Source organism: Staurois parvus, unplaced genomic scaffold, assembly GCF_062004578.1.
Source record: "Staurois parvus isolate SC_StPar_1 unplaced genomic scaffold, SC_StPar_1.0 ptg000554l, whole genome shotgun sequence".
Taxonomy (NCBI): Eukaryota; Metazoa; Chordata; class Amphibia; order Anura; family Ranidae; genus Staurois; species Staurois parvus.
This window is the reverse complement of record NW_028318350.1, coordinates 1,046,221-1,063,776: the sequence shown is the minus strand read 5'-3', so window position 1 is coordinate 1,063,776 and position 17,556 is coordinate 1,046,221. Positions and strand designations below refer to the sequence as shown.

At 45.1% G+C, this 17,556-nt stretch overlaps 1 protein-coding gene across 1 annotated transcript in view; it reads right to left on the bottom strand.

The window, feature by feature from the left end:
• PSMA2 (proteasome 20S subunit alpha 2) overlaps positions 1–17,509 on the bottom strand; it is a 33,013-nt gene extending 15,504 nt beyond the window's left edge. Inside the window, exons 1-4 of the mRNA XM_089691203.1 lie at positions 17,376–17,509; positions 7,358–7,434; positions 5,319–5,451; positions 3,635–3,757 (exon numbers count right to left, since the gene is read on the bottom strand). Of these exons, the coding sequence (XP_089547329.1) occupies positions 3,635–3,757; positions 5,319–5,451; positions 7,358–7,434; positions 17,376–17,416 (374 nt within the window). The 5' untranslated portion in view covers positions 17,417–17,509. The remainder of the gene's footprint in view (positions 1–3,634; positions 3,758–5,318; positions 5,452–7,357; positions 7,435–17,375) is intronic.
• Between the last annotated feature and the right edge of the window lie 47 nt (positions 17,510–17,556).

The window sequence follows — 17,556 nt, the reverse complement described above, 5'->3', positions numbered from 1 at the left end:
AACAGGTGGGAAGCCTCACTTTCGTCATTCACTGTGTGTACTGCTACTAATACGGAGTCGCATCAGAGCTTCAAAGAGGGTAAATTGTTGGTGCCCACTTAGCTGGCGCCTCGGTGAATGAAGTTGCCAATTTATTTGCACTGTCATGAGGCACCGTATCAAAGGTTATGACGGCATATACAGTTTCTGGGAAAACAGTCTGATAAGTATGAGTGTGGCCGAAATGGTCAACTGAAACAAAAAGAACATTGCGTAGGATTGTGACCGGAATAAGAAAAAACAACTGCTGCAAAAGTGACTGCAGAGCTCCATCTCAGTCTTCACGGCAAGAGAGATACAGGTGCATACTTATCCATCATGACATACCATCAGGGAGGTGTGCGATTGGCCCTAAATGTATCCTGCACCACGAAAAATGACCCCAAACATCCAGCCAATCTCATTAAGAACTATCTTCACAGTAAAAAAAGAACAAGGAGTCCTGATCTCAACATTATCAAGTCTATCTGGGATTACATGAAGAGACAGAAGGATCTGAGTCAGCCTACATACACAGAAGATCTGTGATTAGTTCTCGAAGACGTTTGTAAAAATCTACCTGCCGAGTTCCTTCAAAAACTGTGTGCAAGTGTACCTAGAAGAATTGATGCGGTTTTGAAAGCAAAAGGTGATCTCTTCTGGTCATTTATTTTCCATTTTGTTAACAAAAACAAGCTAGTAACACTTATATTTCTAAAAGCATTCCTAATTTACAGCATTTTTTTCCCACACAGTAATATATATATATATATATTTCTTTTTTTTTTTTTTAATTGGCAGTGCAGAATAGCATATATATTAATTGGCAGTGCGGTACCCTGCCAGGGTCTAATGAAGAATATAAGCCATGATTCTCAACCAGGCAGGTTGAGGGGATTCAGGGAACTTGTGTCATTGAGAGGAAACGGGCTATTCAGTTTCCTCAGTTTTGGTAAAGTCTGTTTCGGAACCTGAAGTGATCCGGGATGAAATCTCCAATCCCGGGTCCAGGTTTTCAGAACCGCCAGCACACTAATTGGTCAGGTGTGTGCTGGGCTTTTAGTAGTGACCTCCTGACCATGGTTCTGAGCTCCATCCCAGCAGACAGGAGGGTTCCAACTAGAAGTGAGAGCCAGAACAGCAAGGGGCTGCTAGCAATTCGGACAGCACTGGTGAGAAAACAATCTGCAGGAAACAGATGAGAGCATGAAGTGGAAGGCCACAGTAGCAGTGTTGTATGTATAAAGCCAGGAGGCTGAATGCCTATTTCTTTGCAAGAGTGAAAAGCTGAAAACCCCAGTGAGGGAAACCTATGATTTTGATTTTCTGGAACTCTGAACTTTCTTTTAAATAAAATTGGGCTAGAGAAGCCCTTAAAAAGAAATCCAGTGGTTGTGTCCTTTAACCTCCCTGGCGGTATGATTATTTCAGATTTTTGGAGCTGAAAGCGGTACATTATTTTGCATGGAAATTTGGCGTTTTTATATTGTAAACTGTAATTTTTAGGAATAACTCACTGAAATCTGTCCGAACAAGAGTCTAGTAAACATCCCGGGTATGTTATAATTTGAAACGCGAAATCATAAATTATAATTTAAATAAATAATCATAAAAAATATAATAAATTTAATTCAATAATGTAATCAAACCAAAAACACTGAATTTGAAATATAGCGCCAAGTTCGCACATCGCTGAGCAAAGTCGCAGAATCATTTTCAGTGTCTGATGAGGAATTTCCCCCACGAATCATTATCACTCAATTCTGCAAGTGGTTCTGATTTACTATCGCTGTTCTCTAGCCGGTCTAAAACCGCTTCAGACCTAAAGGGACGCTTTTTGGACGCCATGGAGGTTTCTAAGTTTCCAGGCAGAAAGAACAGTAACAATGCAGGCAGGGCGCCGGACAAAGCACTCGGGACAAAATGTATGTGAAATGGTTTGATACAGGAATGTTATACTATGTGATTTTAGTGAATGTCACTTTTTGTCATTTTCAAATTTCCCGCCGTTCCGTCCCCCGTATGTCCAGACGCTCGCAGGGGACAGAACCCAGATGACAGATGCCGGCATCCACCGGATTACATTGCCGGGGACACTGCAGGGGGGACATCGCAGGAGCGCAGGACAAGGTAAGTGATCGAGGGATCGCGGAGCAGCGCCGCATGGTAAGCCCGAGTGTAGCTCAGGGTTACCGCTTGTGGTACTGAAACTTTACCCCGAGCTACACTCGGGAATACCGCCAGGGGAGTTAAAGCTCTACCATTGATGTGAGTTCCCACAATATTTAAATATATTTTTTGTATGTATTCAATAGGACGTTTGCAGCAAAGACAAATTCCCAGTAAGCAAATCCTATTTAAAAGACTACAGGATAGAAGTGGATTTATCTTCCTAAACTCTGTTTAGAGCTTTGTGTGGTCCTTGGCAGGTAAAAGCCAATTTAAAACAATTCCAACTCAAGGAAGGGATGCGCTTTGCCACACAACCACACTAACATGTTACATATATGTGCAACAACACAAGGAGTAGGCCAGCTTCCAATACACAGGTCTACAGTGGGGTTGGAAAGAGGCAACTTCATTACATCGTATCCATATCTTTCCTAGTTGGGGCTACAGTGGGACACAGGTTTAAGTTTTACTCTAGAATTTACAACGGGTACAGAAAAGAATCTCCACTCGTCCACTTAACCCTGAAATCACTAGGTGGTTAATGAACCAAACTTTGCCCTGCCAGAGAACAGGACATGATTAAAATGTTTTGTTAAGAAAAGCAACAAAAAGAAACTGGAGACCACAAACAAATATTAAAGGGATGTCCTATACTCCAACAGGCAACAGTAGTCATCCACAGATGACGTCCGGAAGTGACGAAACGCGTTAGAGGAGTGACGTCATCACGCACACACGCCGACCGGAAGTGTCGCCGCGGCCATTTTGTTGGTTGGAAACCTATGGTTTTCAACCCAGGATTGGATTGATTAGTGCTGGAAGCTGGATATCCCTGTTTTATATGCAAGTTTTGATTAAAATCTGTTTCTTTTTATGGATCCTGTCTAAAAGAGCCTCTCTTTACCTGTATGAGGAATACCCCGTGAAAAGAAGGATGGAGGGAGACCTTTTCTTTATGTCAGCTTATGCCTGAAAACTATTGAAAGAGGGTTATCAAGGAGTATTTTGAATCGTTTTTGCTTCACTGGACTTATAAGAAAATATTTTTTGGAAATTATTTTTTGGGACTTGGACACTTTTTGGGGTTTATTAATATATTTTAGAGATATATATATATATATTTTAGAGATATATCTATCTATTCTATGTACTTGGAATTATTATGTGTGGTTTTATTTAATTATGTTATATTTGGAGATATTTTTGGGTGATTTGGATGTGCATCACAAAAAGAATTTAAATAGATTATATACTTTCTATGGAGAAAGTAGTGATTTGTGGTAGGGGTGCAATTTAGGAGTCTATTGATTGATTTAATATTTCTACATAGTCATCTAGTGCACAGCTGTTCGCAAGGCTTACAAAGGGGAGCCAAACTTAAAGGAGGAAAAACAAAAAAGAGGCACATTTCCAGTTTCACCTAAGAAAAGCAATTAAACATTACCCAGACTGTGTATATTCCTGCATGACCGATGCCACTCTTTGTACTAGTTGTGCTGTTGGAATGGGTTCCTGATACACAAGGTAATATTGCTGGGCTAGTTTTCTGGCTCTCCGAACAAGGACTCTAGGGAGGAAAACAAATTATTTAGTACAATTAATATAGTATAACTGTAGAGACGTAGTAAGCGAGCGCTGAGACTACAAAAATAGCTGCTAGAACACCAAAAAGGCAACCAAGGACAAACCTTCCAATCAATCTACATATAAAAAAGGTGCAGCGCTAGATATACATATCACTAAACATAATAAAACGACATGTTGAATGGACATAAAATAGACATAAAATACCAATAAAATCAAGTGCAAAATAATGAATCACACTGGGTGAATTAAAATGAGTGAATGTCCTAAATAATTCAAACGCCCACATGGGGAACCAATAGATCCAATTAGAGTGCGTGAAGATGGAAATCCGGTGTATCACACAGTGGATAATGGGTATAAAGAATGCGCACTCACCAGAAGTGCGTCAAAAATGCGCATATAAGATATCCTCTCTCATCAGGTGGTGGTCATCTACTGCCAGAACAGGGTCTGTGTTCACCTGTCTGAACACAGACAAACACATGTGAAGGAATCAAGAGCAGCAAGGAGAGTCCCCACTTGCAGAAACCCATTTAAAGGGACCACAGACGGTGACACACTATTAAGGCTTTTTGGAGTACCTACCCTGGATGAGATTGGATGGTGCATTACCCTGACCCTGTTCTGGCAGTTGATGACCAAATGATGAGAGAGGATATCTTATATGCGCATTTTTGACGCACTTCTGGTGAGTGCGCATTCTTTATACCCATTATCCCCTGTGTGATACACCAGATTTCCGTCTTCACGCACTCTAATTGGATCTATTGGTTCCCCATGTGGGCGTTTGAATTATTTGGGACATTCACTCAATTTTAATTCACCTAGTGTGGTTCATTATTTTGCACTTGATTTTATGTCTATTTTATGTCCATTCAACATGTCGTTTTATTATGTTTAGTGATATGTATATCTAGCGCTGCACCTTTTTTATATGTAATATAGTATATAGACTAGTTACTAGAAACTGACGAGATTACAACACATACTACACCAAAAGACCACTGCACAATCATTCTGTTTACTTATCCAGGTTTTTGTGCTGTAGCAACGCATGACAATGCACGCGCAACAGTGCAGTGTGTTGTGCTGTCATTCAATGTGAATGGCACCAATCCACTGAAACAACCACAATGCACGGCAAGAACAGTTTATAGCGGTTGTTACGTCACTTTGAACGGAGGGCCAACGTAGTTCATGTTTTAAATGGACCTACAATTTTTTTTTGGAGCACATCACAACACACATGGTTCTTGCCTCTCCAATGTACAATCCAAAATGAATAGCACTGCAGTTCACATGTTATGAAAAATGTGCATTTTACTGCAACGCAAGGCTGCAAATACAGCCAAAAGTACACCGAAAAGATGCAAATGCAACATTGGTGCTGTTAACCTCGGAATCCCAACCGAGACATGAATTTATATCTGAATTTCAGGCATCGGGGAAAATGCCATTGTTTTAAAACAAGAACTGTTCTGTATTCCAATTCTAACATTTTCTATTAACGTGATCAGAAGGTTACTTCCAGGGATGCTCACCTGTAATCTGGGCCCATGCCACTGTACACCATGCCTATGTGCTTGGTGATTGGCTCCACTTTATGTACGCTTTGCTCATCGTACAATATCGATTTCTGTTTTTTCTCAGTTGCCAATACAACACCATTTGCCGCTGAAAGACAAGTGTACAACTCATACAGAGAATAATAAACAGCACAAAAACTATTTATTTTTTTAATAGAAGAAAAAAACAGTTAAAACAATCCCCCCCCCCACTGATTCTCTTAGAAACAGGGCCCCTATTTTGCTCAATTACATAACAAGCACAGATAAAAGAAACTCTCTGAATACAAATGATTGCTTCCACGCGTCTTGGTAGTGTGACATCGCCTGCAACAGTCAAGTTTCACAAGCAAACCTACCCACTTACAGTGAAGGAAATAAGTACTTGATCCCCGGCTGATTTTGAATGTTCGCCCCTCACAAAGAAATGATCAGTTTAAAAATCGAATGATAAGTGTATTGTAACACAGACACAGAACAGCAACAAAAAAATTCAAAAGAAATGCGTGTCTAACAAATGACTGATCTGCATGTTCATGAGGGAAATAAGGATTTGATTCCCTTCACAAAACATGACTTAGTACTTGGTGGCAAATCCCTTGTTGGCGATCACAGAGGTCAGACGTTTCCTGGAGTTGGCCCCCAGGTTCGCACACATCTCAGGAGGGATTTTGGCCCACTCCTCTTGGCAGATCCTCTCCAAGTCATTAAGGTTTGGTGGATGACGTTTGGCAACTCGAACTTTCAGGTCCCTCCACAGATTTTCAATCGGATGAAGGTCTGGAGACTGGCTGGGCCACTCCAGGACCTTAATGTTCTTCTTCTTGAGCCGCTCCTTTGTTGCCTTGGCCATGTGTTTTGGGTCATTGTCATGCTGAAACACCCATCCACCACCCATTTTCAATGCCCTGGCTGAGGGAAGAAGGTTCTCACCCAAGATTTGATGGTACATTGCCCCGTCCATCATCCCTTTGATGTGGTGCAGTTGTCCTGTCCACTTAGCAGAAAAACACCCCCAAAGCAGAATGTTTCCACCACCATGTTTCACAGTTGGGATGGTGTTCTTGGGGTCATAGGCAGCATTCCTCCTCCTCCAAACACGGCGAGTTAGTTGATGCCAAAGAGCTGGATTTTGGTCTCATCTGACCACAACATTTTCAACCAGTCCTCCTCGGCATCATTCAGATGTGCAGTGGCAGACTTCAGACGGGCCTGGACATGTGCTTTCTTGAGCAGAGGGACCTTGGGGCACTGCAGGATTTTAATCCTTGCCGGTGTAGTGTGTTAGCACTTGGTACAGTCTTGGTGACGGTGGTCCCAGCTGCCTGGAGATCATTGACAAGATCCTCACGTGTAGTTCTGGGATGATTCCTCACTGTTCTCATGATCATTGACACTCCACGAGGTGAGATCTTGCATGGTGCACCAGACCTAGGGAGACTGACACTTGTTTTGTGTTTCTTCCATTTGTGAATGATTGTACCAACTGTTGTCACCTTCTCACCAAGCTGCTTGGCCATAGTTTGGCAGCCCAGTCCAGCCTTGTGTAGGTCTACCATCTTGTCCCTGACATCCTTGGACAGCTCTTTGGTCTTTGCCATGGTGGAGAGTTTGGAATCTGATGGTTTGATTGCTCCTCTGGACAGGTGTCTTTTATACAGGTAACAAAATGAGATTAGCAGCACTCCCTTTAAGAGACTACTTCTAATCTCAGCTTGTTACCTGTATGAAAGACACCTGGTAACCTGCAGTGCTCGAATCTCTCTTTTGTGTTTTCTGCACTTCCGCAATCATCAGGGGGAACAGCTCTCACATGAAGGAGCAAAGCCATGCCTCTACCAACATGGCCACAATGAGACACATTATAGTGCAGGTAAGTCGGTAATGGGGGACAAATCAGCTACAAGAAATGACTGGTAATTGTTCTTTCTGGGTACGGCTTCCACGGTCCAAACCCTCTAACATTAAAGTGTATTCAAAAAGGTACTGGAAGTAACTGACAATTTCTAACATACCTTTAATACCAACAGATGGTGCTCCTGCAGCGACCGCAGCTAAAGCGTATTCAATCTGTACAAGTTTTCCCGATGGACTAGGATAAACAAAAAAACAAACAAACTGTTAAAATGATGATCCTGGTACGTTTTCTGAAAGCAATATCTGCCAAGACTCAGAAAAAAAGATAACAAAAAAGGAAATATTCTTTTTTTTTTTTTTTTTCCAAAAAAGTGTTATTGAAGTAAGAAAGACAAAACAGATCATAGACAGATACGGATCGCAGTCCGTGCACATCTTCATATATGTTCTCCCGTATCGCAGACGGGAATAGGACGTTAGAATAGATTTTAGAGCAACATGCATCCAATTCCCACAATAAAGCATATGCAAAAAGTATAACCATAATAATAATATTTACCATCTGTAATGTTCGATAAATATGGTATACATTAGTCTCTATGTAGAGAGAGCTCAAGCAGCAAGACTATGAGGCGCAAGACAAACAAATTATCTCAAGGCACATATGTCTGCCATATCCGTATCCAAAAATCGTGGAATATTCTTTACTGCTGTAATTAGAAATACATATTTATCAATCTTTTGGGAGGCTTATGAAGACTTCATTTTATACCGGAATTAAAATTGTTGCTCCATACAATTTTCTCGGATGTCATAATCTTGCTGGATGTTTGTTGGCTTAGTGAAGTAAAATCTTGTTGGTTTGGGATGAAAGCTCCTGTGCTGACCAATGAGTGGAAGAATCTCAGAGACAGTGACACCTTGCTGGTTCAGGCCGGAAGAACCATCCCCAAGATGAACATGTACTACAACACAGCCTTGCATACTCCCATTACTGGATATCATGGCTTCCTAAAAGCTCTCGTTCACACTACCTGTGCTCTCGGAAGAGCAATCTGCATTTGGATTGCTTCTCAGAGAGCAGTTGAGAGGTGGTGAGGAGGAGTTACATCGCCTTTCTGCTGCCGGCTTTAAACCCTGTGATGCCCACACTAGTGCGCTGCAACCCCATTCACTGAACGCGGTTAAAGAGCACTCGCAGAACAGCCCAGATCGCCTGAAAGTGACAGGTGGTATAATTCCTGCTGTGGTCATGAAGTAGAGCATAGTGCCCATGACATGTGTACACACTCACGCCACTGCAGCTGAAAGGGGTAGCAGTTGCGGGGGGCTTAAAAAAGTGTGGCTCAACTGCAGGATTTTACCGCTTCCTCAACCATTAATACGAACGAGCCCAAAGATTTTATCCACTGCACTGGCCAACGTACATATAAATCCGTAGCCACCGGTGAGCATACAACACGATGGCAGCCAATGATGCAATTCTATTATCCCATGAGGAAATAAACAGGGAAAAACCACCACTATCATCCCTTCACAGGACGTGTATGTGGAGATCACTCAGTATAGTAGACGGGGTGAAAAACCCCACAATTGATTAATTTTACCGATTGTTGTCACTCATGATATGGCCAGCTTAATGTGGGGGGGTTAAGTGGAGGGAAAAAAAATGTGGGGAAAACAATTAATAAAATAAAAAAAAAAAAAAAGAAGAAGGAAGGAGGTCCAGATACAACTTTATTCCAAAAAACATCCAAAAAAGGTATCAAACGTATTTCAGTGGACCCAATTACACTGCCTCCGTCAGGGCTTGACTGAAAATAATGTGGATGGACTTCCACAGTCATCCCCTGTACCGCGCGTCCGCAGTCTCCGGTCATCCCCTGTACCGCGTCCGCAGTCTCCGGTCATCCCCTGTACCGCGTCCGCAGTCTCCGGTCATCCCCTGTACCGCGTCCGCAGTCTCTGGTCATCCCCTGTACCGCGTCCGCAGTCTCTGGTCATCCCCTGCACCGCGTCCGCAGTCTCTGGTCATCCCCTGTACTGCGTCCGCAGTCTCTGGTCATCTCCTGTACTGCGTCCGCAGTCTCTGGTCATCTCCTGTACTGCGTCCGCAGTCTCTGGTCATCTCCTGTACTGTGTCCGCAGTCTCTGGTCATCTCCTGTACTGTGTCCGCAGTCTCTGGTCATCTCCTGTACTGTGTCCGCAGTCTCTGGTCATCTCCTGTACTGTGTCCGCAGTCTCTGGTCATCTCCTGTACTGTGTCCGCAGTCTCTGGTCATTCCCTGTACTGTGTCCGCAGTCTCTGGTCATCTCCTGTACTGTGTCCGCAGTCTCTGGTCATCTCCTGTACTGTGTCCGCAGTCTCTGGTCATCTCCTGTACTGTGTCCGCAGTCTCTGGTCATCTCCTGTACTGTGTCCGCAGTCTCTGGTCATCTCCTGTACTGTGTCCGCAGTCTCTGGTCATCTCCTGTACTGTGTCCGCAGTCTCTGGTCATCTCCTGTACTGTGTCCGCAGTCTCTGGTCATCTCCTGTACTGTGTCCGCAGTCTCTGGTCATCTCCTGTACTGTGTCCGCAGTCTCTGGTCATCCCCTGTACTGTGTCCGCAGTCTCTGGTCATCCCCTGTACGGTGTCCGCAGTCTCTGGTCATCCCCTGTACGGTGTCCGCAGTCTCTGGTCATCCCCTGTACGGTGTCCGCAGTCTCTGGTCATCCCCTGTACTGTGTCCGCAGTCTCTGGTCATCCCCTGTACTGTGTCCGCAGTCTCTGGTCATCTCCTGTACTGTGTCTGCAGTCTCTGGTCATCTCCTGTACTGTGTCTGCAGTCCATTGGTTCAGAATATTTTTTTTCTTGTTTTTCTCCTCTAAAACCTAGGCGCGTCTTATGGAGCGAAAAATACGGTACCTTGTCAGCAGCTGGTTTGTATTATTTTAACTGGTATTACGGACCTTCTGAGAATACTAGTTGCCGGTCATAAGGATCCTCTTGCTTCAATATGTCAAATCAATGAACCAGAAAGAGTATGGGGAAATATGTTGTTAAACCCACATCAGTAAAAGCTATCAAAAAATGCCTGTATTACACGCTGTTCATACTCAGTCACTATGGGATTCGTTTCCTGTATTCTACAAAAAACCTGGTTGATCCTTCTGTTCTCCACCTGCCCTCCTGTCCATGTCCCCACTACAATTGGGGATTTTGCAGAGCAGTGTTGGCAGCTAGTGTATTTCTACCCTGAGAATTTCCTCCCCATCACATCCGAGCCGCCCATGTGACTATAGAGTCACATGTGTGAGTATACACACTGGTAAATGGCACCCCACTTCCTCCTCCTCCATGCCCGCTAACAATGGGGCTGGGATTTTACACTTTGATTGATGGTGGCTTCACCACCCTGTTATTCTAAACCACAGGCTGGAGGAAAGTGTGCCCAAAGGCTGTTTTTTTAACCAGTGACCAGCAGCAGAGGACTAGAAGCTCCTCCTGCCACTGTTTCCCTACTGACGGGCTGGAAAGGACCTGGGTCATGTAACAGCTGTATATCGATTAGGGATGCACCGATATATCGGAAGCCGAAATGTATTGGACAAAAATAGTATTATCAGCATTTTGCCGAATGAAATAAAGGCGCCGATAATGGCTGCCGAATACAAACGATTTTGCACCATTTAGGGTGCGTTTTTTATAGATCATGGGACTCAAAACACAACAAAAACAAACGTGCATTTCAGGCCTGGTTCACACCAGTGCAGTTTGCGTTTTGCAGTGAGTTTTGTGTTTTTGCATTTGTATATTGCTGAGTTTTTAAAAAAAAATTTTGGCAAACTTGTTGCTGGGCAGATTAAAAAATGCATCCAAATTCAACTCGTGCATTTTTTGCTGCGTTTTCAGGCCTGTTTCACACCAATGGAGTTTGCGTTTTGTAGTGCGATTTTAACGCGTTGTGTTTTTTTAATGTTTTTTTTTTTTTGACAACTTGTTGCTCGACAGATTAAAAACACATCAAAATCGCATAAAACGCATGGATTTCCTGATAGGTTTACTTCAATTATATTATATCCCTTCCTTCTAAGATCTGACAAGCCGGGCCCTCGGTTTCCTCTTGTACCAAATTGTATTGTAACTGTAATGTCTACCTTCATTTTGTAATGCGCTGCGCAAACTGTCGGCGCCATATACTGTATAATAATAATAACTAGAAAAGCTCCAATTTCTGGGGAAATTGTGTGAAGTGTTCTTGCCTCCACCAGTAGTCTACAACTGGAGTGGGCGGAGTAACTGGGGGGAGTGGCTTGTCACTCTGCTGCCCACTCACACACCTGGGTTCCTATGGCAACTCACTCTACAGCAAGGGCAGAGAAGAGCGGTTAAAAACAAACTGCTCCAACTTGCTCACTTCACTGGCGGTTACCATCCTCAAACGGTTGTAGTTTATAAATCCTACAGCGAAGAGCTTTATATTGTGAGAATCACAAGACCCAGACCTACATTTTGATGCATAGTATGTCTCTGAAATATTAAAAAATGAAGACACAGTTGCAGTTTAGAAATTGCCCTTCAAATTTGAGGTGGCTAGAGTGGAGTTTCAATGAATGTCAATGGGCGGCGTGAGTTGCAAACAAATGGTCATATTGTGAAAACTATCAGGACTATGGCTTAGCCGTGGACATTTTTAGCGGCAGCAGGGATAGCTGAACGTTTTGATATAAGATTTGTGTAGATGGGCTTGAAAATGAGGGAGTGATGGCAGTTTAGAAATCATGTCCTGATTTTTCAGCTCACACTCTAGCTTTTGTCAGCTCACACTCTAGTTTTGAACATTCCGCCATTCATTCCTATGGGACCAATTTCACCACAAAAACGACGATATTTCGTGCACCATTCGGCGAAACGTTCCACAAAGTAATAGCGCACCAATCGGGAACAATCCGCACGTTTCGGTATATTACTGTCTATGTAGTGTAAAAACTGTGGGAGGAGTTAGGGGGGTACATTTGGCTATAATAATAAGAATATATATGTGAGATCACAGGAAGTGGTCGCCATGCAACACTTAATTATACAATGCGAAAAAAAAATCTCAGAAAGAAGGGAACCAACAAAGGGTACAAATAATCACAACTGGCTCCAAACACACGGAGGATATTTTTATCTTTGCTTTTACTGACTCGGCTATTTATGGATCTAACTGAATTTATGTTTTCATGTAATACTTGACGGTCACTACAGAACCGACAATCAGACAGGAAGTGGATATTGGCAGTTTGGCCTTTGTCAGAAAACTGAAGAAAGAACAACTGCTGGGATTGTAAACGATCGTCAGCCATTGTCTCTCAGAATTCCCCTTCTGTACTCCGGCCCCTCCCAACTGCCGAGAGTGAAAGTGAAAGCTGAAAAGCTGCGTCATTCCTGCTGAATGAAAACACATCCCTAGACTTTCCGAGAACCTGAATATCCACCCCATTGTCCTCTAAAACTGAACTTCACTCACCCACCAAGTAGCTTGTGTGGAGTTAGGATATGTGGCGGTAGCCCAAAGGGCTCGTTCACACTTGACTGTTTTACCAACTCTTGTTAAACACCCCTATAGCGTTTGCCAAGCGTTGGTCCGGCGTTTGCAAAGAGTTTTTTTAACGCTCCGCAAACGCCGCATGCGCGGTTCAGCGGCAGTTGCTAGGCATTTTCCAAGCGTTAAAAACGCCCCACAAACGCCTATAATGAAGTTTGAATGGTGTTACCGTCCTGCAACTGCTGGCTGTTTGCGGAGCGGCACCATAGACTAGAATAGGAGGCTTCGACGCCTCTGGTCGAGTCAGGAGGCGTTGAAGCCTCCTATTCTAGTCTATGGTGCCGCTCCGCAAACGCCCGGCCGGCGGTTGCGTGGCGTTTGGCGCTTCCCAAACGTCTTTCTGCCGCCTGCAGGCAACGCTAGTGTGAACGTAGCCTAACACCTGTAATATTCTATTCCCTATTTCTGCACATTTCATAACTCGGGACAGCACGGCGTGTATTACAAAGCAGTTTGTTTTGGGGGGGGTAAAGGTTTGGAGGCTGCCAAGAATACCAATTCCACCAAAAACTATAATTTTTGTTTATTGGATATCAGTAGCTAAATTTCCATGGTGAAGGAGGAAGTTTTTGGCAAGTGGTCATACCCCTAACAAGCACCCCCCAAAACACACAAAGTATATGCATGGATGAAGCAACACAACGGTACAATACACATTAGCAAAAAAAGGCTTACCAAATTCTGGGCGCATCATTTGGTAGGAATCCATTAGTTCAGTCACGTCACCCCCCCCCCCCCCCCCCCCAAGAAAAAAAAACAGATCAGTTCACATCCGCTTTTCATTCTGTTTACATCCGTTTTTTTTCGATGGAAGAAAAATTGTTTTCTTCCGTTAAAAAAATAAACGGACGTTAACAGATGTAAACAGATGATCATCCGTTTACCTCCGCTAGGCCACAGAAATACATGGGTGTCAGTTTTTCATCCGTAAACAGACATCCAGAACGACCGTGTTAGGGGCCTAATTCTAAAACACCGTCTTTGCCTTTTTCCTGTCTTCAACACGCGGACCTAGCCAGGCCTCAAGGTTCGGACCAAGCCAGGCCTCAAGGTTCGGACCAAGCCAGGCCTCAAGGTTCGGACCAAGCCAGGCCTCAAGGTTCGGACCTAGCCAGGCCTCAAGGTTCGGACCTAGCCAGGCCTCAAGGTTCGGACCTAGCCAGGCCTCAAGGTTCGGACCTAGCCAGGCCTCAAGGTTCGGACCTAGCCAGGCCTCAAGGTTCGGACCTAGCCAGGCCTCAAGGTTCGGACCTAGCCAGGCCTCAAGGTTCGGACCTAGCCAGGCCTCAAGGTTTGGACTAAGCCAGGCCTCAAGGTTTGGACTAAGCCAGGCCTCAAGGTTTGGACTAGCCAGGCCTCAAGGTTTGGACTAAGCCAGGCCTCAAGGTTTGGACTAAGCTAGAACTGTGATGAAGAGATCTTTCACCTTCCCATAAATGTTACAATTCAGGAAGTGACTCAGCCTGCCAACCACAATGCTAGCGACACACAACTTCAACTGCTTTCAAATTGAAACCAACTGAACAGATGGAGGCAGATTTCCCCCCCCCCCCCCAAGATGTATATTGAGATTGTAAAACAAAGCAAATATATGTGGTAGATTGCGTCGATCCTCTCACTACGAGAGTACATCTGGCATTCACAGGGTGTTCCCCGATGGCTGTGGGGAAAGTTTCTGGAATTCATAGTGTATTCTGGATATTCATTATAAATCCACCTCCCATCCAGGCTACATGTGACAGATTCATGAAAGGCTCGGTTCACATGTATGCACGTGCGGGAATGTGTGTAAATATCATGCATTCCTGCACCCACAGGCAAAACGTGCTGCTTTTTAGCAGACACGCGGGGGTGCCATTAATTCTTAATGCCACCCCCACACATCTAAAAATACAGCGCATATTCGGGTACAAGAAATCGCCATGTATTTTCCACGCAGCTATTTTAAAAAGATACAGGGACCATTTTCATGAGCGGCACAGCATCTCTTAACCACCTCCTGCCCGCCATATAGTCCAATGACGGGCGCAAGGCGGTTCTCTCGTTCTGATAGGACGTCATATGACGTCCTTCCATTCTCACCGCGCATGCGCAGCGATCGGCGGTGCGCTGTGTCCCTTTCCAACCGCTCCGTTTCCACCACCCCCCTCTGCCAATCCCTCCACTGGCCTCCACTCAGTGTCCTCCACCCCCCTCTGCCAATCCCTCCACTGGCCTCCACTCAGTGTCCTCCACCCCCCTCTGCCAATCCCTCCACTGGCTTCCAATTGCGCAACGGATCAAATTCAAAATCCTAACACTGACGTACAAAGCCGTCCACCATACTGCCCCGAACTACATCACTGACCTAATATCCAAGTACCACCCAACACGCACACTCCGCTCCTCACAAGACCTCCTTCTCTCTAGTTCCCTGGTCTCCTCCACCCATGCCCGCCTCCAGGACTTCTCCAGGGTGTCACCCATCCTCTGGAACTCCCTGCCCCAACCCATCAGATTATCACCTACTCTCCTCTCCTTTAAGTGCACCCTGAAAACCCATCTCTTCAGGGAAGCCTACCCCACCCCCTGCTAACCTGCCAACCTCCTCCACTCTTCCTACCACTCCATCCCCCACAGCTATCTCCTCCTGTGCCACCATCCCCTCCCTCCTAGATTGTAAGCTCCAAGGATCAGGGCCCTCGATCCCCTCATGTTTTGCATTGTATTGGTATTGTTCTGTCACATGTTCTGTCCCCCTTTGTAATGTACAGCGCTGAGCCAACTATCAGCGCTTTATAAATACTGTATAATAATAATGATCAGATCACCTGTATAATAGGGACCTCAAGTGGGTAGATCTTTATGTTCGGGGAAGTGGGACAAATGTCCCAATGACATGTCCACCATCACTGGAATCAGTGGTCACATGATCAGGAGCTCATCCAGCCAGCTGTGACTGTGATCTGTCTTCGACAGCTCAATCACTACCTTAGGAGCACGCTTTCAGCACTAAAATCTCAGACAACCATGGACATGTATGTGTCCATGGTTGGTGTATATGTAAGTGTGCGTTGAAGCCCGTTCCCTTTGTTGCTGCACATGTGCGTTACGCAGGTCACAAGTGGATCAGCTTTGTGCGACCTGCAATAAACAGCAGCGTCTGCGGATGGCGCCACGGCACCGCTATCCCAGCACTAATACTATAAAGGTGGCCATAGATTTCCAATTTTCTCGCCGAATTATCAGCCGATAAAAGAAAAAAAAAATCGTCCGATATTCGTACCGTTAGTGGGGAAAAATGTCAGACGTTTTTCTTAATTTTAAGAGATTTTGAAAATCAGCCATGCTGGGACGATTTGGTAGATCGGCCGATTTTTGCGGTAATTTATGGTCAAATCAGCCGTTCTTCTGGCCGATTTGACAATAAATTGACTATGAAGAAAAAGAAATAATAGAAGAAATAGATTTTGCAGGAGAAGAAGAAATAGAATATCAAGAAGAATAGAAGAAAAGAGGAGAAGATGAAATAGATTTTGCAGAAGACGGAGAAGAAAAAGCTGCAACATTGTATCTATTTGTGTGCATTTCGGATACAGATGTTTCTATTCAACTACAAATAGATACAATGTTGTTTCTCTTCTTCTGCAGAATCTATTTCTTCTGTCAGATATAATAGCGGATCTCTATGCAGGGACCAGGGGCGGACTGACTGACAACTCATGGGGCCCCTGGGCAATAGGGGATCATGGGGCCCCTGTGTCCTTGCCCAAACTCAAAAAAGCCTATGAAAAAGGTACCAGGGGCATCTCATGGGGCCCCCTACTGACCCCGGGCCCTTGGGCAGTGCCCAAGTTTCCAAATGGTCAGTCCGCCCCTGGCAGGGACACCGCTATTATATTGACGGCTGTAGATGGGATTAAAACCCACCGACTTTTTTTTTTTTTTAATTAGTGGCAACGTTGGCCGTCTGAACGACCGATTCACGATTTTTAAAAAATAAAAAATGTCCGATTTTCCCCACGTCTATGGCCTGCTTAAGTGGCCACAAGAGAAAGTGAAACGAGGACACCAAATACAAATTACAGCTGAAAAGAAGGCCTAGCACCGGAATCCCAGCCATACAAGGACACCCAGCAACTGGAGGAAATCTACTAAATAAAAACCGCTCTGATGTCCCCACCAATCAGGAGCCTCCTTTCCATCTCCACGAAGGGTTTATAAATGAAAGGGAGGATGTGATAGGTCGTCCTACACGGCCAGGTTCAGAGGCCCCCGATACAGTGAGGGGCCCATTGCCCTCCATGACAGAAGCCGCAGGCCCTGAAGCACCCCCCCCGTGTGGTGATTCATTCACTATGGGCCTGGCAGCTCTACAGGATCCGGCCGGGCCCCCGTACTGCTCCCAGCCGGCCATCCTCCATGTGTACAGAGCGCCTCGCACGCTGTGATTGGACGGCCGGCCAGGCGGCGGAGTGACTCTGCAAAGTGCCGGCTGGCGGTGCGCAGAGCGTCCTGAGAGGGGCGGACGGCCGGGAGGGCCGAGAGAACGGCCCGGGAATGGGCGGAACATACTAGACGGGTCACACAGCGGAAAGTCCTCGCCTCAGCATCCCGCTCACCTGAAAGTGGTCAGAGAGAAACTGTATCCACGTTCCGCCATCTTCACTCCGCTCCTCCTCTTTGTGAGTCGCACGGCGAGCGCGCCACTCCTCACTACGTCATTCCGTCACAGGCCGGCGCCGCGCTGTGCCTACCGGGAGATGTAGTACAAGAATGCAGTCCATATGACCGTTCATTATT